The following is a 23,607-nucleotide window of genomic DNA, read 5'->3' on the forward strand; positions in this document are numbered from 1 at the left end:
TACTCAGTAAGTAATCTCTCTGACAGTTTAACAGTAAATATCACCACAACCATTGATGTTTAATAAACTATAGTCAATGACCTAGTTTTAATCTGTCTAATGCAGCTATAAATGTTTCATGATTGCTGAGTTGGCTGGCTGTGGTTAACTGGTAGTATGAGCAAATAGACATTTCTTATCTTTTTTCCTGTAGAGGTAAGTAATGTGTTCAGTTTAGTTTAAATATTTACATAAACATCCTGCTGTACAAAAACCGATAAGTACAATGCATGAAATTAGTTTGTGATTTTCTCTTAAAAATCTTGCTCAACATAGTATTAAAAAAATAATGTGCAAACTTTAGAAGTTTGTTAATTAAGGTGGAGCTTTGTACGTAAACTAAACGGAAGAAAAATTTGCAGACCGAATATCCTGAAGTGGAACATTACTTTGGGTGTGTGTTTCCTGCCCTTCTCTTTTTCTACACTACAGTCTGTAGTGATCACAAAGAGTGAAGTGTAGAGTTAGAGTCTGAGCCTCTCTTTCCTAAACCTTTTTTAAAAATCTGAAATACTTCTTTTCAGAATTATTTTCCCCTCTCTTTCACTAATTCTCTCCTTTACAACCATACCCACTTGAAAATGTTAAGGTTTTGGATCATAGTTTCAAGTATTCCCAAATGATTTGCAAACTTTTCTAAAAGAGGTATCATTCTGATTTGAAGAAACTGTTATTGCATTGTTTAAGATAGAATATTTAATTATTTGCTTTCTAATTCTTATTCTAGAATTTCTAATGCTAGTTGTATTCTGCAACAAAAATGTACTGGCATATGTAAACACAAAGAGGCATCAGGCACCTTGGTATATAATGAAAACAAAATAAGGATGATTGAAAAAGATAATTGTGAATTGTAGTCAAATCAGGTCTGGAAATATGGAGAGAAAGAAATATTGGGTCAAAAAAGAAATGAGGAAAAAATAGCATTTAACCATGTTAAAAATCTCATGTATTTTTATTGTTCATCAATGAGACATTGCAGTTTTAAATGTTTCCTTTCTGAGCAGAAGAAAAGTAGCCTGTAACACTTCATCATTTGAAAGGTCCTTGCACTGAATATCACTAACTATCTTCAGTGATTTAATTTAATATTGCAGGGAGTTGCAATATTTTCATGATGCTAATAGCAGAGCGGCACAAGTTGTCTATCAAATTACTGGATTATTTATCTACTAACTATGCATACATGAAACACTAACGTTTTGTTGCAAAATTCTGGCCTTGAAATGACGCTGTAAATTTAGAGTTTTTGAAAAGGTTTGGAAATGAGGTTTTGGATTCATTCACTGTATATTGCACCTGTAATTCCACTTTCTAGCTGCTAATTTAATCTTCATTGATTCAAAGTATACTGGTCGATGTCCTGTTTCATTTTGTGTGATGACTTTGAGCCTTTGGGCGGCACAATGGTTAATAATGCTGTCTCACAGTGCCAGGGACCCTGGTTTGATGCCAGCCTTGGGTGATTCCTATACGGAGTTTGCACATTCTCCTGTGTCTGCATATGTTTCCACTGGGTGCGATGGTTTTCTCCCAACAGTACAAAAGATGTTCACGTCAGGTGACTTGCCCATGCTGAATTACCCCATAGTGTTCAGGGATGTGTAGGCTACTTGGATTAGCCATGGTAAATGCCACAGGTTACTGGGATGGTGCAGGGATCGGATGTTCTTTGAAGGATGGGTGCAGACTCGATGGGCCAATGACCTTTTTCTACACTGTAGGAGTTCTTTGATTATTTGCTGTTTTATACAAGAGCAGCTAGGGACTGGTAATAAATGCTGGCCAGTCAGCGACGCCCGCATCCCACAAATGAAATAAAGAAACAAGAAGGCCTGTACTGAATACCATTAAGAGTCCGCTCCTCTAATTCCAAAGTGTGTTTTTATTGGATTCAGATTTTTACAGGTGCTTTAGCAATTAACTTGCACAGCTCTGTCAATGTAAACCATAAGTGTCAGCCATTGGTTTATAATCTACAATTTTACATCTGCTTACACGACTATGGAACTTGTCCTTTTTGTTGTTACCTTTTTTAAACAATTTTCCATTTATAAATTCAAGGGTTCACACTTAACTAGGAAAAAACTCATGGTCCTCAATATGGCATAGAGTTGTTCTAATTCTTGTCTGATGCTCTGAGATGTGGTGTACCAGCAGTTCGTTTTTTGTAGTTTTTATTGGTATTGTTGAATTCCTTGCTTTAATAGCAAATACAGTTTAAACTTCTTCTTTCTCCACCTATTTTTGTGCTACATGCTAACTCCCAACCTGAAAGTGGGAGAAATATTAGAGATTTAGATGTTGTGTAACTATGCATTGCCAGTGTTTACTTTGTTTTTTTCTCATTCAATGTGCTTGCTTTATCAAGGTGAAAAGCACATTTTGTGGGAATCACAAGTTTACATTCTTTAGCTCCATGGAAGTTCTAGTGCTCTTTGACAGATTTCCTGAGTTCCAAGAAACTTTGTTTTAATACCATTATTTTCTTTAGGACCTCATACAAGATTTTGGAGTCCACAACTTTAAGCGTAAAACCCATGCCAATCACCATTGTAGACTTAGTTTAAGGAGCAAATCTAATTAATTAGCTGCAAGACCCAATCCAAGTGTTTTCACAAGTTTCCAGAATTAATGTTATTAACTTCTTCATAATAAGTATAAAAGTAAATAAATACGTAAAAAATAAACAATATTTTTTAATCCATCCAGGTCAGAACGCTGGTTGAATGGGCACAGGTCTCCTATCCTGTTGAATGAAGTTCTCCTTCTGTCTTTGGTCATCTTCTGTATCAAAGCTTATTAAGCCTCGCTCCCCACCACCATTGTGAACTTGAACTGGCTTATATCTCATGGTCGGTGTTGGATTAACTAAACAAGATGTGCCTAATTTTTGATTGGTTCCTTTAACAATGCTAATCAGTTTCTAGTGTCTCCCAAGTCTTCTTTGACATGACAATCACTCTAAAAGAGCTTCGCTTGTGTAAAAGCTTGTCCTTAGCTTATCTCCACTTGATCTTTACCAAGATAGCAGGTGCTGATGAACCCATTTCTAAGAAAATGTACAAAGTTAAAAATCACACAACACCAGACTATAGTCCAACAGGTTAATTGGAAGCACACTAGCTTTCGGAGCGATGTCACCTGATGAAGGAGCGTCGCTCCGAAAGTTAGTGTGCTTCCAATTAAACCTGTTGGACTATAACCTGGTGCTGTGTGATTTTTAACTTTGTACACACCAGTCCAACACCGGCATCTCCAAATCATAAGAAAATGTAGTGTGATTAATTATCAAACCAACTATTCAAATTCATTGATACATATATCAATAAAGACCAAAATAAATTCAAGATTATTAAACTGGCTGTAAAATCACATTCATAGAACTATTATATACTTTAAATTGCAAAACTAAACTAATGTAATAATTCAGAGCTGTGTCTTGAGTAAAAGCCTTTTATCTCAATGCATCCTCACATGTTAGCCTAAAGTGTATGAACCATGAAAGCAACCATAACCTTTTAACCTGGGTCATATGGCATTGTTATGTACAGAAAAACCAAAACTAAACTAAACATAATTTGACTCTTCACCTATTTAATCAAGTAAAAATTATTTATTGAAAATAACTCAATCGTGCACTCAGTTTTAATTTCATAAAATACATTATCCAGTATTTAAGAACAGCAATCTGTTTGTGTAAATTTGAACTTTTCTTGATCTCGATTTAATACTAGTATATGATCGGTTACCAGGAAGCATGTTGAGCGAATACAAAGTGAGTAAAACAATTATGGTTTAGTTCGTTCCTGAATGGCGTCTGTGGACCAGCACACATTGGTTTGGCAAGTAGCATTATCACTCGTATACTTGGCACCTGTGTGAATTATGGTGAAGACCTGCGCTATCCCTTTATACAAAGTACACACAATTTATTTAACAGAATCCCTTTGAATACTCGCTGCTCACAATTAACTGCTGTAACAAAGACATTTTGTAAATTTACATTATGTGTACATCATAGAAGCTAATGTTGAAATGCCCTCAAGTTGTCAGTCATGGTCTCATGAAGATTCCAAAGATAGAGAATAGCTGAGGGATACTACCATATTTGTATATGCTTCACTACGGCCTATAATCTGATATCACATCACTATCTCCCACACATGAATTTGAACTTAGGCCTTTGTTTTTGTCTGCACCACCTTAACTGGCAGACTATTGTAAGCATTCTTCATGAAAATGTTATTTACACTTCCTGCTATTAGCTCTGAAACAAATGGCAAAATGAATCAATTTTATCAAATTCTATACCAAATACCCTTTTGTTTTTACTCTGGTTTTTTGACTGCTTTAAGCATGTTGCATGCTGTTGGATAAAATTACTGTTCTGAACTGGACACTGGGAAAATACCATAAGACCATAAGACATAGGAGTGGAAGTAAGGCCATTCGGCCCATCGAGTCCACTCTGCCATTCGATCATGGCTGCTGGGCACTTCAACTCCACTTACCCGCATTCTCCCCGTAGCCCTTAATTCCTCGAGACAACAAGAATCTATCAATCTCTGCCTTGAAAACATTTAGCGTCCCGGCCTCCACTGCACTCTGCGGCAATGAATTCCACAGGCCCACCACTCTCTGGCTGAAGAAATGTCTCCGCATTTCTGTTCTGAATTTACCCCCTCTTAATTCTAAGGCTGTGTCCACGGGTCCTAGTCTCCTCACCTAACGGAAACAATTTCCTAGCGTCCACCCTTTCCAAGCCATGTATTATCTTGTACGTCTCTATTAAGTCTCCCCTTAATCTTCTAAACTCCAATGAATACAATCCCAGGATCCTCAGCCGCTCCTCATATGTTAGACCAATCATTCCAGGGATCATCCGTGTGAATCTCCGCTGGACACGTTCCAGTGCCAGTATGTCCTTCCTGAGGTGTGGGGACCAAAACTGGACACAGTATTCCAAATGGGGCCTAACCAGAGCTTTATAAAGTCTCATACAAAGTGTGCTATGCTTCTGGTTGCATCTCCCAGTCTGTCCATTTAAAGAATGCTAGTTCATAATGCGTGCAGAAAGGTCTGCTTCGCAAATTTCTAATACTTTCAGAGCAGACTAGAAATCTGTACTTTTCAATTGTAAGAAACTTTACGATAGTTTTTTACGTGACCTGGAGATTGGGGACTCCCAGCTTTACACAAGAGAGAAAATGTTGATGTAAAGCCTGTCTGAGACACTTTGTGCCATTTCATTTTAATCTTTGTTCAGGCATTAACCCTGGCTGACTAATAAAAACACATCCTGGCTGTAAGGGGTGGGGCGGGGGGTGGTGGTGGGGGAGAGGTGGAGCAGTGCCAGTATGCGAACTGGAGACAGCAAAAGAGTCCCACTAGAGTAAATTGAGTAAGAGTACTCTTAGGCCTGTTACTTTCCCCTCAAGTCTGTTGTGTGGAATAATATCAAACACCTTCATTGAAAGAAGAAAGTGAAGACTGCAGATGCTGGAGATCAGAGTCCGAGTGTGATGCTGGAAAAGCACAGCTGGTTAGGCAGCGTGCGAGGAGCAGGAGAGTCAACATTTCGTCATGAAGGGCGTATGACCGAAACATTGACTCTCCTGCACCTCAGATGCTGTCTGACCAGCTGTGCTTTTCCAGCACCACACTTTTCAACCTTTGTTGAAAGTCCACATAGACCATATCAATGGCCTTCTCCCTTATGGAGCCTTTCTATTACCACATCAAAACAAAATCCAAGTTAGTCAAGCATGATTTCCCCTTCAGAGGTCCATGTTGAACTTTCCAAATTAGTCTATTCTTTTCCATGTGATGACTAATTGTGTCCTGAATAATTATTTCCAGCAGCTTTCCCATCACTGATGTTGAACTGACTGGTCTGTGATTGTAGGGCTTATCCTTACAACTTTTACAAAATCATAGATGCATACAGCGTGGAAAGAGACCCTTCTGTCCAAACAGTTCATGCTGACCATTATTCCAAACTAATCCCACCTGCCCACGCTTGGCCCATATCCCTTCAAACATTTCTGAAGTATGTACTCATCCAAATATCTTTAAACTATTTTAACTGTTCCCGGATTCACCACTTCCTCTGGAAATTCGTTCCACACGTTAACCAATGTGTGTTTTCTTAAAAAACATTGCCCTATGCCTTTTTCTTTTTAAAAGTATTTCTCCTCTCACCTTAAAAATAGTCTTTAAATTCCACACCTTAAGGTGAATGCAGGTGTTTTTTCCCTATCTATACCACTCCTGATTCTGTAAACCTCTAAGGTCACCCCCTCCACACCCTATGCTTCAGTGAAAACAGCCCCAGCCTAACCAGCCTCTCCCCATAACTCAAACCCTCAGTTTCTGGCAACACCTGGTAAATCTTTTCTGAATCCACTCCAGTTTATTAGTACTCTTCGTATAACAAGGCAACTAGAACAAGGTACAGTACTCCAGAAAGGCCTCAGCAACGTCCTATACAACCTCAACATAATGTCCCAACTCATATGCTCAAAAGCTTGAGTAATGAAGGCAAGTATGCTAAACTACACTGTATACATGTGACGCAAATTTTAAAGAATGATGTACCGAATCCCTAAGTCTGTGTTCTAAAACACTACCTAAAGCACTGCTTTTAATTGATAAATCCTGCCCTTGTTTGTTTTAGTAAAATGCAATATCCCACACTTATCCAAATTGAACTACTTCAGCCACTCCTCAGCCCAGTGACCCAGTTGATCAAGATCTCTTTTTGTAGTCTTAGATAACTTTCTTCACTGTTCACAATACATCAATTTTGGTGTCATCCACAAACATTCTAACCATTCTTTTTACACTCTCATCTTAAATCATTTATGTAAATGGAAAACAAAAGTGGACCCAGCACTGATCCCTGTGGGAAGACTACTGGTCAAAGTCCTCTAATCTGAAAAAAGTCCCTCCACCACCCTCTCTCTTCTACCATAAATCCAATTGGAAAATTCACCCTCAATCCCATGTGATCTAACTTTACTAATTAATCTATGATACAGAACTTTGGTCCAAGGCTTTAATAAAGTCCATGTAAACAAGGTCAACTGTTCTCTCCTTACCAGTCATCTTGTTTACTTCCTGAAAGAACTCTATCAAGTTTGCGAAACATGAATTCCCTCACACAAAACCATGCTGACTGTCGCAAATCATTCCTTGTCTCTCCAAACGCATATAAATCCTAACCTTCAGAATAGCCCCCAACAACTGAAGTCAGACTCACAGGTCTATAGTTACCAGGCTTTCTTGAACAACACTGTGTAATATTTACAATTCTCCTGTCTTTTGACACTTTTCCCCCCTCAGTCTAGTGAAGACTGAAAGATTTTGCTTAGTGCCTTGTCAAGCTTATCAACAGTCTATCCAATGGTATTTTCTGATCAATTTGGAATCTTTTTAGCAACTGAGATTTCCTTCTCTGTCACCATGATCTGGATAGCATTTCCTCCTTTGGTAAAGACAAATGCAAAATATTCATTTTAATACCTTAGCCATGTCCCCTTCCTCTGGGTAAATCCCTTATTTGGCCCAAATGGCCTTACTCCTCCTTTTTATCATTTTACGATTTGTATTTGAGAAGTTGAACAGTTTAAGCTGACATACACAAGACTTTAGAAGGATGAGCGGAGATCTAATTGAGGTATATAACATTCTAAAGTGAATTGACAAAGTCAACATGGAACAGATGTTTCCTCTTGTGGGGCAATCTAGAATGAGCATTCTTGTTTTAGGCTAAGCAGTGGCAGATTTGAAATCGATAAAACATTACTTCTTTCAAAGGGTTGTGATCTGTGGAATTCACTGCCCTAGAGTGTGATAGATGCTAGGACACTGAATTCACTTAAGGAGACAATAGGCCAATTTTTAATTAGTTGCAGGTTAAAAGGTTGTGGGGAGTGTGCAGCAAGCTGGAGTTGAAGCCAAGATGAGATTGGCCATGATCGTATTGAATGGTGGAACAAGCTTGAGGAGCTGACTGACCTACTTCTGCTCCTTCTGTTCTTAAGTTCTTATGTGACTAAAGAAGATTTTGCGACACCCATTTATGTTGGCTGTCAGTCTTTTCTTTATAATTTCTATTTACTTCTCTTTCTTGCTTTTTCGCCTCTGAACTTCCTCTTGGTTGTCAGTTGTATTATCTGCCAGAATACACCTGTCATAAGAATTTTGTTCTCTTCTTAACTTCTGTCTCCTTTGACATCCAGGGTGCTCTGTGTTTGTTCTTTCGATCTTTCCCATTCAGGGAATATACCACAAGCCATCTCCTTTTTGAAGGTAGTGCATTGTTCATTTAGTTTTTTTCCCCGAAGTATCTCTTGTTCAGTCTATCCTGCCCAACTGTCCTTGTCCAATGAAGTCAGCTTTATACCAATTGATTTTTTTTTCTTACTCTGGATTGATAAATGTCACCTTGAACCTTATGAACCTTGAACCATCATCACCTTGAACCTTAAATGATCTGTGTTTCTTAGATGTTCTTGGAGTGAAGGCAGCAGTGAAAAGCTGTAGTTCACAGCTCAATTTCACTATTAATACAACGAACAGTACCAGCAAATGACACATTCAACAAGTTGAAAAGCAAAACAGTTCAACTAGGCTCCTCCTTTGGTGTGAAGGGGTTGGCTAATCAAGAATGGCTAAACCGACTAATGGTTAATTAAATAAAGTTTGAAATACTGTGGAGTGATTTTGTTGAAACAAAGAGGCTTAATAGGATAAGTGCGGAGAAGACATTTCCACAAGTGGGGAACGTCTCAAACATGAACATAGTTTTGAATAAGTGTCTCCTTATTCTGTAGCTAAGGCGCAAAGGAATTTCTTCTGAAAAGTAGTGAATGTCTGGAATTATGTACCCTGGAGAATTATTGGAGCTAGGTCACTGAAAGTATTTAAAGAGGAAGTAAATAGATTTTTGAATTATCGAGGAGTTGAGGCTTGGGGCAGAAGAGTCATGATCTTATCGAATGGTGAGGCAGGCTTAGGGACTGAATAGCATACTTCTGATCCTAATGCTTATGTTATGAATACAAGTCACTTCTAGTTTTTTATGAAGGCCCTGAGGTATAATTTTATTGTTATGATTTAAAATTAGACACTCTTGTATTTGTTCCAATGAGTGCAAGATGAAAAACTTTGGTATCATGTCTGTCTTGTCAGAGATATTAAAGATGCTTTTTGGCAATGTTTTGAAGTTTGGAGGTTTGTGTCTCATATATTCTTTCTTGTTACAGAGCTGCAATGAAACCTTATTAAAATGAGAAAACCTGAACATTGAAGCTGAAAAGCCATATATGCCCATACAGGAGTGAAACTATTCAATATGCGCGTCAGCATGAGAAGAATCGTTCTGCTTGCTTGCTGTGCTGTTGCTACTATGATGGTGTTCCACATGGGCCAGCATATGTGGGAATGTCAACAGATATTGAATCAGAATGGGGGCTGGTTCAATGGCAGACAAACACATAGTATGATGAAACCAGAAAAGGATGAATTGGTCATGTATAACTCAAAAAACATTGAATTTCGCTACAGTAAAAATATGCCTCTAATCTTCATAGGAGGAGTTCCCCGAAGTGGGACAACATTAATGCGAGCCATGATGGATGCACATCCAGAAATACGCTGTGGTGAAGAAACTCGGATCATTCCACGTGTGCTGGCCATGCGTCAGGTGTGGTCTAAATCAGAACGTGAAAAGATGCGCTTGAATGAGGCAGGAGTGACAGACCATGTCCTAGATGCAGCATTACAAGCATTTATTTTAGAAGTAATTGCAAAACATGGTGAACCAGCAAAATACTTATGCAATAAGGACCCTTTCACCTTAAAATCGTTAAGTTATCTGTCCAAACTGTTTACACAATCTAAATTTATTCTGATGATACGAGATGGCCGGGCATCGGTGCATTCCATGATTACAAGAAAAGTGACAATAGCTGGATTTGACCTTAACAGCTACAGGGATTGTATAATCAAATGGAATAAGGCTATTGAAATTATGTATGGACAGTGTATGGAGGTGGGACCCTCCAGATGCCTCTCTGTTTATTATGAGCAACTAGTACTACATCCCAGAAAAACTATGGAGAAGATCATGACATTTCTGGATATTCCATGGAATGATGCTGTTTTACATCATGAAGAACTAATAGGAAAATCCGGAGGAGTCTCACTTTCAAAGTGTGTTTATGCTTTTTTTGTTGTTGCTTTTCCCTCCTCTTCCTTAAACTGATTAACCGCTACAGGAAATAAAAGCAAAATACTGGGAATGCTGGAAATCTGAAATAAAAGCAAAGTACTGGAGAATGTCAGCAGGTCTGGCAACATTGGCAGAGAGAAACAGAATTAGACTCTTTGGAGTTCCAAAGATAAACCATTTTGGACCTCCTAATGTTAAATCCCTCTTTTTCTCTATACTGATTCTACCAGACTGCAGTTTCTCCACCATTTTGTTTTTATAAGTTCTACAAGGGTCTTGGCTTGCTACAGTTCATGTGTAATAATAATGGACAGCTAGTTTGACATCCCCACTGAAGCTGTACTCACACACTGTTCACTGACAGCACTTGCTAACAGGAGGTTATTACTAACTAGTCAGCAACTTGTCAACTTTTTCCCAGCTGAAAATTCTCCAATATTACCTCAGAACAGAATTGAAGTTTTAACTGTTCAGACTGATTGGTTTTATTTTTGATGCATCTTAAAGTAAAAGAGTATAATGCTGAGAAATTCTACCTCTTAAATTTAGTAATCATGTAGTATAACATCCCCAGGTGCTTTAGAGGAACAATTCAAACAAACTTTTGACACTGAACCATATCAGAAGATATTAGAATGGTTGACTATTTAACTTGGTCAACGAGGTTGGTTTTAGCAAGCCTCTAAATGAAGCGAGAGAGACAGCAGAGTTTTATTGCTCTATTGCTTTAGATCAAGCCAGTTGATGGCATGCCAATGTTAGTTCTACTTCCCCTTTGTATACACTGCCTATTTGTTACGCCACTTAGTCCATTTTTAAGATTGCTACACACCTGCAAATGTGCATAATGGACTAATACTTGCGTGCAGCTTGTTTGTCCTGGATTGAAGTTCTCGATTGCCATGTGGCCTTGCACCTGCCTTTCTTGCAGGGAATATTGACTGACAAAAAAAAGAGGTATATGGAGATTTGGCAGATTGTAGGATTCAAGGAATTTAGAAATATGAAGGGTCAAGGCAATTAAAATCAGGATGAATTTAAAGTTGAGGTGAAACTCGACCAGGAAATCAGACAACTTATCTGATGGAAGAACAAAACTTGACGCAAGTTCAGATAGATGACCAAATGCTTGATCGAAGAGGTAGGTTTTTAAGAAGCATCTTAAAGAGTGACATTAGCCCAGTTCATGCATCCCATGCCTTATGGGGTTAATGTTTAACTTGCCGTCTAGTTTTCAAACCAGCATTATAGGTTAGCTGCTCAGAATAGAAACCATCTGATTTAAAACTGATGGAAATTTGTAATCAGGAGATACTAGTACCAGAGTTGTTAAAGGAAGAAAAGTCTTGCTCTAACAGATGCTTTGTTTCGTGGGTTTCCTAACAGTTTTTTTTATTTCTTCCCCCTTTTTCAGACCAAGTAATTGGCTTTCATCAGCCAGCAACATTTGCAGGGTAATGACATTGGGCATTGCCCAAATTTTGTATTGATAAGTACTGATCTCTACTGTAATGGTTGTATTTAATTGTGATCTCACTTTTTCCCATTTGTGGCTTTCAAAATGAAGAGTGGATATAATTGGATTTGTGAGTTATGACCTGCAATGTGTGGATAGCACAGTATTGGCCAGTAAGGTATGAAAAAATGGTTCTAATTACCCTGATAATTAACAATTAGGATTAATGAGGGGAATATTGATATTTGTAAAACAACTGCTGCCATCAGCAATCTAATTTTTGTTACAAGGACTTTGCAAGCAATGTAGGAAAACTAAAGTTAAAGCCTGGCATATTCTTTTGAAACATCCATCTCTATGCAAGGTCTACCTGATTTAGTTTGCTAACTAGAAGTTAATAATACACTAATCTGATCATAAACTTGGTACTTTAAAAGCTCTCTGTATTTTCTTCCTTCTGCAGAATAGAACGATCCACTGACCAGGTTATCAAGCCAGTAAATCTTGAGGCCTTGACAAAATGGGTGGGACATATTCCAAATAGTGTGGTTGAAGATATGGCACGGATAGCACCTATGTTGGCCAAGCTGGGATATGATCCCAATGCCAACCCACCAAATTATGGGAATCCTGACGCACTGGTTATAAATAATACCAAAAGGGTACGTGAGAAATATTTTATTCTAGATAATTTATTGGTAGTTTTTTAACATTTTATTTCCCCAGAAAACATGCATGTAAGTCCTCTCAATGCTACTGTTCAGTCAACTCGAAAGAAACAAATGAGACTGGCTGATAATGAATTGTTCCTCCATTGATCCGCACACATCTTATCATCCCCTTCTCCATCCAGCTCTTAAAGGGATACTTCTCCTATTTTACAACTTCTGTTGTGAAGTCGATACATGCTGCAAAGGGTATCGTTTCAATGTATAAGTAGTTGCTTTTCACATGAGTGATTCAGACTCTGAGGACATGAGAGCTCAGCTTAATTCTGTACTCTCATATCATTTGATCATACAAAGATCACTGGATAAAGTTTAAGAATGCTCAATTTTTTTTCCTCTCTCTTCTAGAGAGAAAACATGTATGCACTAGGTACATACATAGCTCCCCCCCCTCTCTCTGGAACAGATCACAAATGGGAGATCACTTGTATTTGTGGGAAAGATCAAGGTTCACATATTGATCTACACGTGGAGCTACTTGGACTACTAAAGGAATAATAGGGTGATCAGAAAGCATTGACACATTTTTATACTGGTATTGTTCTGAGCTCCATATTGAGTAGGACCAACAAATGGCATCTTGCACCCATACAAACAATGTAGGACCCTATTTGCAAAAAGGCCTTTTTGGCTGCTCACTTCAGGATTGGTTTGTCCTGAGACAATGGTGCCATTGTGGACTGCACGAAAGAAAATCAACCCTGAAGATTGCCTGCAACTGAGAAAAGTAAATCAGCAGAATTCAAGACCACCACCTCCTCCAAATTAACTATCGTTTTCAACTAGTTTGACATGCCCTCCCAATGTTAGTGCAAGAATAGAAGAATGCTGGATTAACTGAGGCTTCTCAAGTAAATCTTTTCCACTGACATGGGTAAATGGGCGGCTCAAAGTGAATGGGTGAATGACCTCAAGACTGTGAAGAAGATTTATTGATGCTTCCTGTTAGTTTTAGATAGCACATGGCAAAAGGGAAGATGGCAAAGTGTCTGCTGATTATAGTAAGCAAATTCAAATAGGTGTTAGATTCTCAACTTTTGATTTTTGACAATTTTAAATGGAAAGTTCTGTGGTCTTAGTCTGCCTGGCTCTAGATGTTTCTTTCCAGTCTGAATTGTGGAAGAATAGAAAATGCTGTCTGCCTTAAAAATTGGGTATTGTTCAGATGCTAAAACAACTTCTTCTTTTCATCACATTTTACACAGGTCTTGCAAGGTGACTTTAAAACACCTGTCAACTTAAAAGGACCTTCTCCGGTAGGAAAGCAATATTTATAACCTTATTCAGGAAATTGTCAACAAACTGTTGACATCCATCTTCAAATTGTTGTACAGGCATTAAACTAGCATCTTTATAGAAGCCACTTATTGTCACTGATTTCTATAATGAGCAAATATTTGACACTGCTAGACTTCGTGAGTTAAGAATTCTTCTGTGTGCTTCTGTTGTTTTGTTGCAAAGTAATATCTGTAAAATAGATCCCGAGTAAAACTGATGCATTTCTTAATATCAATGAGTTCTTTACTCAGCTGGCTATCAGATTTTTGATCATGAGCTGTTACTTAAATTATATTTAATAGAGCAGATAAGAAGGTGTCTGATTAACTTGTCAAGTTAATCAACTCGTGTCTCATTATTTAAGGCTGTGAATAAGGTATTCTTTAATGCTCATGATGGAATTAAGCAGTTATATTTTTAGTAATGGTTACTTTAAATCAACCTGTTCAGATGTGTTATGACCCCCCCTTGCTGAGTTATTTGTATCATCAATAGTCAAAGGTGAGGTTCTGGAAGACTGGACGTTGGCTAACGTGGTGCCATTATTTAAGAAAGGTGGTATGGAAAAGTCAGGGAACTATAGACCGGTGAGCCAGACATAGGTGGTGGGAAGGTTGTTGGAGGGAATCCTGAGGTACAGGATTTACATGCATTTGGAAAGGACTGATTAAGGATAGTGAACATGGCTTTATGAATGGGAAATCATGTCTCGCATGATTGAGTTTTTTGAGGAAGTACCGAAGAGGTTGTGAGGGCAGAGCAGTGGGCGTGATCTGTGTGGACTTCAGTAAAGATGTTCAACAAGGTTCCTCATGATAGACTCGTTCGCAAGGTTGGAATTTATGGAATACAGGGAGAACTAGCCATTTGGATACAGAACAGGTTTGAAGGTAGAAGACAGAGGGTGGTGGTGGAGTTGCTTTTCAGACTGAAAGCTTGTGACCAGTGGTGTGCCACATGGATCGGTGCTAAGTCCACTGCTTTTCATCATTTATATAAATGATTTGGATGTTAACATGGGAGGTATGGCCAGTAAGCTTGCAGATGACACCAAAATTGGAGGTGTAGTGGACAGCAGAAAAGATTACCTCAGAGTACAACTAGATCTTGATCAGATGGGCCAGTGGGCTGAGGAGTGGTAGATTTGAGTTTAATTTAGATAAATGTGAGATGTTCACTTTGGAAAGGCAGATCAGAACAGGACTTACACTCTTAGTGGTAAGGTCCTGGGTAGTGTTGCTGAACAAAGAGACCTTGGAGTGCAGGTTCATAGTTCCTTGAAAGTAGAGTCACAGCTAGATAGGATAGTGAAGAAGGCTTTTGGTATGCTTTCCTTCATTGGACAGAGGTCATGTTATTGGTTTTGAAATTCCACCTTTGGAATATTGTGTGCAATTTTGGTCTCCCTCCTACTAGAAGGATGTTGTGAAACTTGAAAAGGTTCAGAAAAGATTTACAAGGATGTTGCTAGGGTTGGAGGATTTGAGCTACAGGGAGCGGCTAAATAGGCTGGGGCTGTTTTTCCTGGAGCGACAGAGTCTGAAAAGGGTGACCTTATGGAGGTTTTATAAAATCATAAGGGGCACGGATAAGCTAGACAGGAGTGTGGGAGTCCAGAACTGGAGGGCATAGATTTAGGGTGACAGGGGAAAAATTTAAAAGGGACCTAAGAGGCAACATTTTCACACAGAGGATGGTGAGTGTACAGAATGAGCTGCCAGAGGAAGTGCTGGAGGCTGATAGAATTGCAATATTTAAGTTATCTGGATGGGTATATGAATAGGAAGGGTAGAGAGAGATATGGGCCACCTGCTGGCAACTGGAACTAGATTAGGCTAGGTTATCTGGTCTGCATAAACAAGTTGTACTGAAGGGTCTGTTTCTGTGCAGTACGTTCCTGACACATCTCTGAAGCAGCTGGTACTTGAACCTAGGCTTTCTGGCTTAGAGATGGGGACATACCACTGTGCCACAAGAGTCCCTTTTCAAAGAAGAGTAATGCATCTATTCTCTCTGCACTCAAGCCTGAGCTTTAATAATGTTTCTGCTGGTTTCAAGTTGAGGACCTTTCATGTGTGGGAAAATGTCATAACAACTACATTACAGAAACACAAATGTTGTTTATGCCCTTCTCTGCACTAAATTACAATTACAAACAGATAGTATTCTTAACATGACGTCTCTGATTATTTGACAGAAACCTTCAGTACTCTATTTCTTTTGGATAGCTCCCAACTACTGATCAGCATTTTCTCATTACATCTGCTGCTTTTGAGGCTACAATTTCTGCATTGTGTAACATTTTGCTCTAATATTGATTTTTAAATCTCAATATTTGTCACAATTAAAATGAGTTTCTCGGTTCAAAGTATTAGCTAGTTTATATTTATTCCATAATTACCATCCTGACTTGGATTTTATCTTTATTTTTATTTAATGTAATATTTTGTTAACTTTCACAGTTAGTGTAAATTGTACCTCTGCTGGCCAGTTCAATTCTATACCTCTTGAATGTAATTTAACATGGATTGGAAACCTACTTAATGTTCTTCTGAGAATTTATGCTCCATTGATGTCAGTCGAACATACAATCAGACAAGGCATAAAATGCAAATATAAAGTTATCTCATCTCCAGTGACTGGTAAAATTAGTGCTCATCAGTCATAATTAATAATAGTCTCATGCATACCAAATCAGTAAAAGCTAACACAGCTCCAGGAAAATGTGAGAGAATCCCAAAAGTTCTAGCTTCAACAATCCAAAAGAAATTACAAATGTAAAACAAAGATATGAAGCTAGAATTTTAGAACCCGTTTCCAGATTAAATACCAATGAATTGGATATAGAATTTGCATGCTAAATTATTGTACTCCCAATTTAGTTAGACTTTCTCAAAGATATAAAGTCTGCAAACATTTACTTCATGGAAACTGTGTGTACATTGAAGATGCAGGGAGAAAAATACTTAAACTGAAGGAAGATCTAGTAACCAAATTTACCTGTGTCCAAATACAGCACAATAGCAACATGACTGTACACAACAAGGAAATTGAGGGCAACATGCCCAGATTTTTCAAATACTGACTGGCAAACAAGGTAGCTTGATGCTGACTCAGGATTGAAATATAAATTGAATCAAAGTCACAGATAACATCCTTTAAATAGTTCTGAAAGGTGAATCTTCCTTATTGCAGTTTTTGACATGTCTGATTGCACTTCGATGCTTTCAGGGCCTTCATAAAGGAAAGCATACCAAACGCCGCCTTCACTATCCTATCTACCTGCACCTCCACTTTCAAGGAGCTATGAACCTGCATTCCAAGGTCTCTTTGTTCAGCAACACTCCGTAGGACCTTGCCATTAAGTGTATAAGTCCTGCTCAGATTTGCTTTCCCAAAATGCAGCACCTTGCATTTATCAGAATTAAAGTCCATCTGCCACTTCTCAGCCCATTGGCCCATCTGGTCCAGATCCTGTTGTAACCTGAGGTAACCCCCTTTGCTGTCCACTACACCTCTAATTTTGGTGTCATCTGCAAACTTACTAACTGTACCTCTTATGCTCGCATCCAAATCATTTATGTAAATGACAAAAAGTAGAGTGCCCAGCATGCAATCGATGGTCAAATTAATAAAATATATAAAAAGGAATAGTATAATTAAATTAAAATTTGTCAAAGCTGGCAGGACAAGGTGATGTCGCAACTGGATAGAGGTTGCTGCAGGGTGGTAATGTTGCTGTGCATTACTCCAGAGCTACAGGTTAATATTGTGGTAACATTAATCCAAATTTCACCATGGCAGATGTTGAAATTTGAAATCAGCAAAAATATGGAATAGCTAACTAGCCTAATGGTATCATCAATGTCAATTGTCATAAAAACCCATCTGGTTCCCTAATAACATTTTAGGAGAAGAAAATTATGCCATTTTTACCTGGTCTGGACTACATGTGACTCAATACAGGTATGTGACCACAGCAATGTTGTTTACTCTTAACTGCCCTCCAGATAATTCAGGATGGATAATAAATGCTGGTGTGGCACCTTCTAGTGATCCAGAGAAAACCAGTCCGCAAGTCTGCAGCAAGTGTTAAGTGCATGCAACATTGGCTTGGAGATTGAGCTAGAGGCTGAACTACATACTGCAACTCATCAGTGAGGGAATCATGCTACTTAAGGTCGGGTAATGTGATTTGATCGATGGTCAGGAACATTAGGGGATGCAGAAAGGAAAGAAAGTAGTATTGTGGAGGGAATTGACACCATTCTTCACAACAAAGAGTCGAAAAAGCTATGTTCCTTTCCTGGTGCCAGAATTCAGAACATCCGCTCCAGTTCAGAGCGGAACATGCACTGGGAGAGAGAGGATCCAGTAGTTGTGGCTTAAATTGGCACCAACAATATAAATAAAACTGAGAGGTTATGTATACAGAGAATGTAGAGTTAACAGTAAATTGAAAAGCAGAATCTCAAAGATTATAATCTCAGGATTATTAGCTAAAATGAATGTAAATTGTTCTAGGGCTCTTAAAATTAGAGTTGAATACTTGGCTGAAAGACTAGTGTGGGAGAAGTGGGTTCTAGTTCATGGGGTACTGGAAAAAGTGGGGCTGTACAGTTGGGAAAGTCCATAACTGAATCATGCTGGGATCAGTATTCTTGTGGACCACATAACTAAGGAAATAAAGGATTTTAAACTAAACAGTGGAGGTAAGGGTTCAACATGGAAAGATAAGGTGTGTCCAAGAGTAGAACTGAGACAACACCGGACAGGAGTTACAGATAAATCAGGGTTAGAAAATAGTTGGAAGGGACAGAAAAAAGGAAACCTAAGACTACAATACACTAACAGTCAAGACCAGATGGTACAAAAATAAAAAAGATGTAACATAGTTCTGTATCTGAATGTGTATATTATTTGTAACAAAGTTAACATTGGTGGTGCATGTTGAGGTTAATAAGTATGATTTGATAACTATTACAGAGCTGTGGCTACAGGTTGAAATGGTCCTGAATATTGAAGGGAATGTAACAATCATGAATAGGAAACTAGGCAAAATTGGGGTGATGCAGCAGTGTTACTCAAAGAAGACATTTGTACAATAATTATGATCCCAGAGATTGAGATCTAAAATCGGCTTGGGTGGGGAGGAGGAATAATTGGGGAAATAAGTTACTAGTGGATGTGGTCTACAGCCCCTAATGCTAACCACAATGTAGGGCAAAATATACAACTGGAAATATTGGGTGTTTGTGATTTAAAATAAAATGATAATCATGGATAATGTTTTTGTGAGAATTTCTTAGCATGTTCTGGAGCTGAGTAGAGAGCAGATTATATTAGACTTGATTTTATATAATGTGATGGGATAAATGATCTGAGTAAAGGCACCCTTAGGTAACAGTAACCATATTGTTTGAATTTTGGATCCACTTTGAAAGGGAGAAGATTGGGTCTAAGACTAGAGTTTTAAATAAGGGCAACTGTAAGCATGAAAACTGAGGTGGCTGGAGTGGACTAGGATACTAGACTAGTGGCTAGATTAATGGATATACAGTGGCATTCATTTAAGGATATATTTATGAATAGTCAAGATAATTTATATTTCTTCCATTTTCTAAACCACATTCCTAAAACCCCACCATCTATGACTAATTGAAGGAATTAGGGAAAGCATCAAACTTGAGGAAGAAGGATCTGACTGCATAAAGTGGCATGACATTCTGATCAATCATCTAAGGAACAGCAAAGAATGAGCACAAGCTTAATCTGGTGTAAGAAATTAGTGTATGAAAGGAGTCTAATTACAGATGTGAAAACTTATAGCAAGAGTTTCTACAGGTGTTTTAAAGTAAAATAAATAAAATAAGTGTTAGTCCTGTTAGACGGTGAATGGGATGTTAATAGATAATAAGGGAAATAGCACGTGAAATTACTCAATATTTTGTTTTTGTAGTTGACAGGAAAAATTTAGTAATAACTAGAAGTCAGGAGTGGAAAGGAGACGGCTACTTGGTAAAGTGACAATCACTAAGGTCTCTAGGTCCTGATGGACTTCATCCTAGGGTCTTAGATGGTAAATGAGAGAGTAAATGCATTGGTGCTAATTTGCTAAAAATTCTAGCATCAGAGAGGCAGATGTTTGGTGCCTCAGGGAATCGAGGGATATAGAGAATTTGCAGGAAAATGGAAATAAGACCAATTGTGATCATATTGAAAAGTGGGAATATATTGCAGGGCACATGGCCTACTCCTGCTTGTATTTCTAACGTTTATCTCTATGGTTGAGTTGAAAGTAACAGAAGGGACAAGTAGTTCATTTTGTGGGAACACAACATTGCAGACACTGTGCAATTGAACAACACTTATTCATGGAACAACTTTGAGAGAGCAGTGTTTGAATTTTTGTTGATTGACAAGTCAGTAGCTCATTAGAAAAGTCATTTAACATGTTTTTAATTGCCAAGACTGTTCCAAAGGTACACTTGTACAGCATATAGATAAAGGGCTTACCTTGTGAAGAAAAGTTGAGTACGTCGGGTTTGTGATCCTATTGAAACATAAAGATCGTGCGGGGACTTGATAGTATGGATACTGGACAGATATTTTCTCTCTCAGGGGAGACTAAACATAAGGGACACAGTTTAAGCATAAGAGGTTTCCATTTAAGATTGAGATGAGAATTTTCTCAAGGCTTGTTACTGTTTGGATTTCTCTTCAAAAATCAGTCAAGGTTTAGTCATTAAATTTTTTCAGGGTTGAGTTAGATACATTTTTCATAATTGAGAGTCCAGGACTATGGGAGGTAGATAAGTGAGACCACAACCAAATCAGCCATAAACTTCTCAAATGGCAGAGCATGCTTGAAAGCTGAATTGCCTACTTCTGCCATTCTGTGTTCCAACTTAGAAAAGACTGTGTGAAAGTTCTTGTACTTATTTTCTAGCTGAAAATCTAAGTACTTCCAAAACAACATGGCATTTAATTCCGTGAATTCGCTTTCTTGTAGGTAAAGCTGAATGTTACAGCAACTGGATTTCGGTAGCAACAAAACCGTGGATAATGACAGGTATGTGCACTTAATCATTTATGCTGTAGCTCAACCTAAAGGCCACTACAATGCCACTTTTTTACACCATATTTCTCTCCCCACTCTGACAGACTAGATTTCCACATGCATCTGGACCTCGGGAGTAAAAACGGTTCAAGTTCTAGGTTAATTAACATTTCGCTATAAAGGTGCAGCTTTGTACTGCCTCATTCGATCAGCACTCTGCATCTGTGCCTGATAGGAGTCAACTGATATATGGATAGCTCTTGGCCTCCAGTAGCCAGCATCTTGTTGATCTGGTTCACAAATGTCCTTCAGGGAAGGAAATCTGCCATCTTTATCTGGTCTGGACTGCATGTGACTCCAGGCCCATAGCATTGATTCTTGACTGTCCTCTGGGCAATAGCCAATATCCCATGAATAGTTTTTTTAAAATCTCATAAAGCATCTTAAAATGTTTTGTTACACTATTTTAGTGCTAGTTTTTATTGCGTTGTTGTAGCTGAGTACATTGGATTTGCCTGGGATATAAACCAAGCAAAAGGCAGTAAAACTAAAGGGAATAGGCAGATAAGCAGACACAGATCAAGGTAAATCAAAAGAAAAGAAATAAATAAGATATAACTGGCTAGATCACTTACGCAGTCTCCACAATCTGTAACATCACAGGCACAGAATTGTATCCTGCTTGGTTTTTGAAGACAGCTATCTATGCAATTAGCTTCCAGTAGATTGTGGGGAGTATTCATTATACTTAAAACTGAGATTCCAGGCTCTGAACTTTCAATGAGCTGATAATGGAAGGACAACCAGGTAGCAATTAAACCTCTGTCCTGTAGCTTTCATGGGCACAATCTTTCTGACTTGAACACAGTTCAAAAGCCAGTTTAAACTTTCATTTCTTTGTTAAACTAGCTGTCTCTTTGTAAGGTCCTTGTTAACTTTAAAACATCTGCCATCTTTTTGAGTGTAATGCATCTCTGGAACCAAAATATCTAGAGCATTCTTTGAAAAATAATTCATTCGCAATTAACTTCAAGGCCTAGCCTCATAAATATCAGTTTTAGTTATTTTAGTATTTCCCTCATCCTGATCCTTATTAATTTCACAACCCCCCCCCCCTATTCCACGCAAATGATAATTTCCCACTTTTAACTGACAACAAGAACTAATTTCTCAGTTCCATGGCTGCAACCTGCCACATCCACACTGGCCAATTAGTGCACCAGGCTGGTTTGGGCAGATTGTAGTGAAAGTTATGGTAATCTGGCCTTTGTCCCCAGATCTGCTGCCCTTTTGGGTTCTTTCAGACTAAACCTTACCCCCCTTTAACTTCTGAACCTATAATATGGAAAAGTCCCTGTAATTGAAACAGAATGATATGAAATAGCATATATTAACCAGAGTGAACAAGAAAGGGGGAAAATGAATTACAATCGTTTTTAGCAAATTGTTTAACTAATGCAAACCTTTCTGGTCTAGAGGGAATCAGATTGTCTGGAAGACACAACAGAAAATGAAGTTACTGGAAACCTAAACTGGAAGCATAAACACCTGCTGGGAGAACCTATCTGTGCACATTGTGGAGTTTTGATGGAAGGAATGTATCTGTGACTATCTTACTGAATTTTACCTCCTTGTGAAGAAAGCTAATTTCATGATTCTTCTCCAAAGCTAATGTTTGCTAAATGTTTCCAAGGTGAAGTCATTCGTGCAAAGATCTGTGTTCATATTGTAAGTGATGTTGCATCGATAGTTTTCTGTGATGGCTGTTTTTTAAATTTGGCCATGCTCCCTCCTTCATGCATATATTGACCATTATGAAATGAGCAGTGCTTTAAGCTGCTGTATTATTTCCTATCAGCACTATGACAATCAAGAATGTGTAATCCTTATGGTTTTTTTCTTACAAAGTATTTCTAATAATGGATATTGTGCATACTTGATCAATTAATATTAATCAATTTCAAAGTTAAAACTAATAGTTTCCCAAAAGATAACCAGTGTCGAAGTGAAATTCAAGCAAGGAGTTCCAATAACAGTTTGTGTAATAGCTAAACCCTGAATCTAGCATACTAAAAGCAGAAGGTGCTGGAAATACTCAGTAGGTAGCATCTGTATACAGACTATAATATTTCTTAAATTCTGAAAATCCAGTTTGGTTTTATCATGTTAAAAATGGTGATTTTGTTTTTAAAAGACCTTCAAGCAAAGTTTTTGTCTTTTGATTTTTGACTGTCATGACTGGCTGTCTACCACAGTTTTGCTTTGGCTGACCAGAATGTATTAAAGCTCAGGAGAATTTGAGCTGAAGGTGACATAAATCGGCATCCATGTAAAGTCTAGTACCAGTAGTGGACTGATAGAAAGCATTCACCTTGAACTTTAAGTAAATAGCATTGCAAGAAGCTGGGTCTTAATGTTATAAATGCCTTCACTGGAGTAATGCCATGTGACGTAGGATAATTCATAATACTGTGATATGTTCTGTATGACTTCCAGATCTTCAGTTGTAAATTGCACAAAACTTCAGTTATCTGCATATTATTAATTGATTATGTTGCCAAAAGAAAACCTGAGGATAAAATAATTCTCCATTTGGAAATCATTCCTTATCCGGTTGTTCTATTGCTTTGTTAATGTTCTTTATCCAACCTTCACTCGCAAACAGAATATTAGCTGGCCACTTCTGCTCAATCTTACCTTTCAGAAATGGAGCTATGATAATTTAGTGTTACATTTTAAAATAAAATCTTTCTGTTCTGACCAGATTCTGATAATTCCTGGAATGTAAAGAAAATTTAGGTTAGGT

The 23,607-nt window shown here is 38.0% G+C and overlaps 1 protein-coding gene across 3 annotated transcripts in view; it reads left to right on the forward strand.

Moving 5' to 3' along the window:
• The window catches only part of LOC140488170 (protein-tyrosine sulfotransferase 2-like), a 91,707-nt gene extending 68,304 nt beyond the window's left edge, over positions 1-23,403 (forward strand). For 2 of the 3 annotated variants that reach the window (XM_072588025.1, XM_072588026.1), the window contains 5 exons: positions 9,312-10,260; positions 12,199-12,397; positions 13,669-13,719; positions 20,754-20,813; positions 22,278-23,403. In XM_072588025.1, the coding sequence (XP_072444126.1) occupies positions 9,401-10,260; positions 12,199-12,397; positions 13,669-13,719; positions 20,754-20,789 (1,146 nt within the window). In that variant the 5' untranslated portion in view covers positions 9,312-9,400 and the 3' untranslated portion in view covers positions 20,790-20,813; positions 22,278-23,403. Of the gene's footprint in view, positions 1-9,311; positions 10,261-11,693; positions 11,734-12,198; positions 12,398-13,668; positions 13,720-20,753; positions 20,814-22,277 lie in introns of those variants that run through there. The other variant, XM_072588027.1, reaches the window with a different exon arrangement.
• The last annotated feature ends 204 nt before the right edge of the window (positions 23,404-23,607 follow it).

The sequence above is a fragment of the Chiloscyllium punctatum genome, chromosome 17, assembly GCF_047496795.1.
Source record: "Chiloscyllium punctatum isolate Juve2018m chromosome 17, sChiPun1.3, whole genome shotgun sequence".
NCBI classification, from domain to species: Eukaryota; Metazoa; Chordata; class Chondrichthyes; order Orectolobiformes; family Hemiscylliidae; genus Chiloscyllium; species Chiloscyllium punctatum.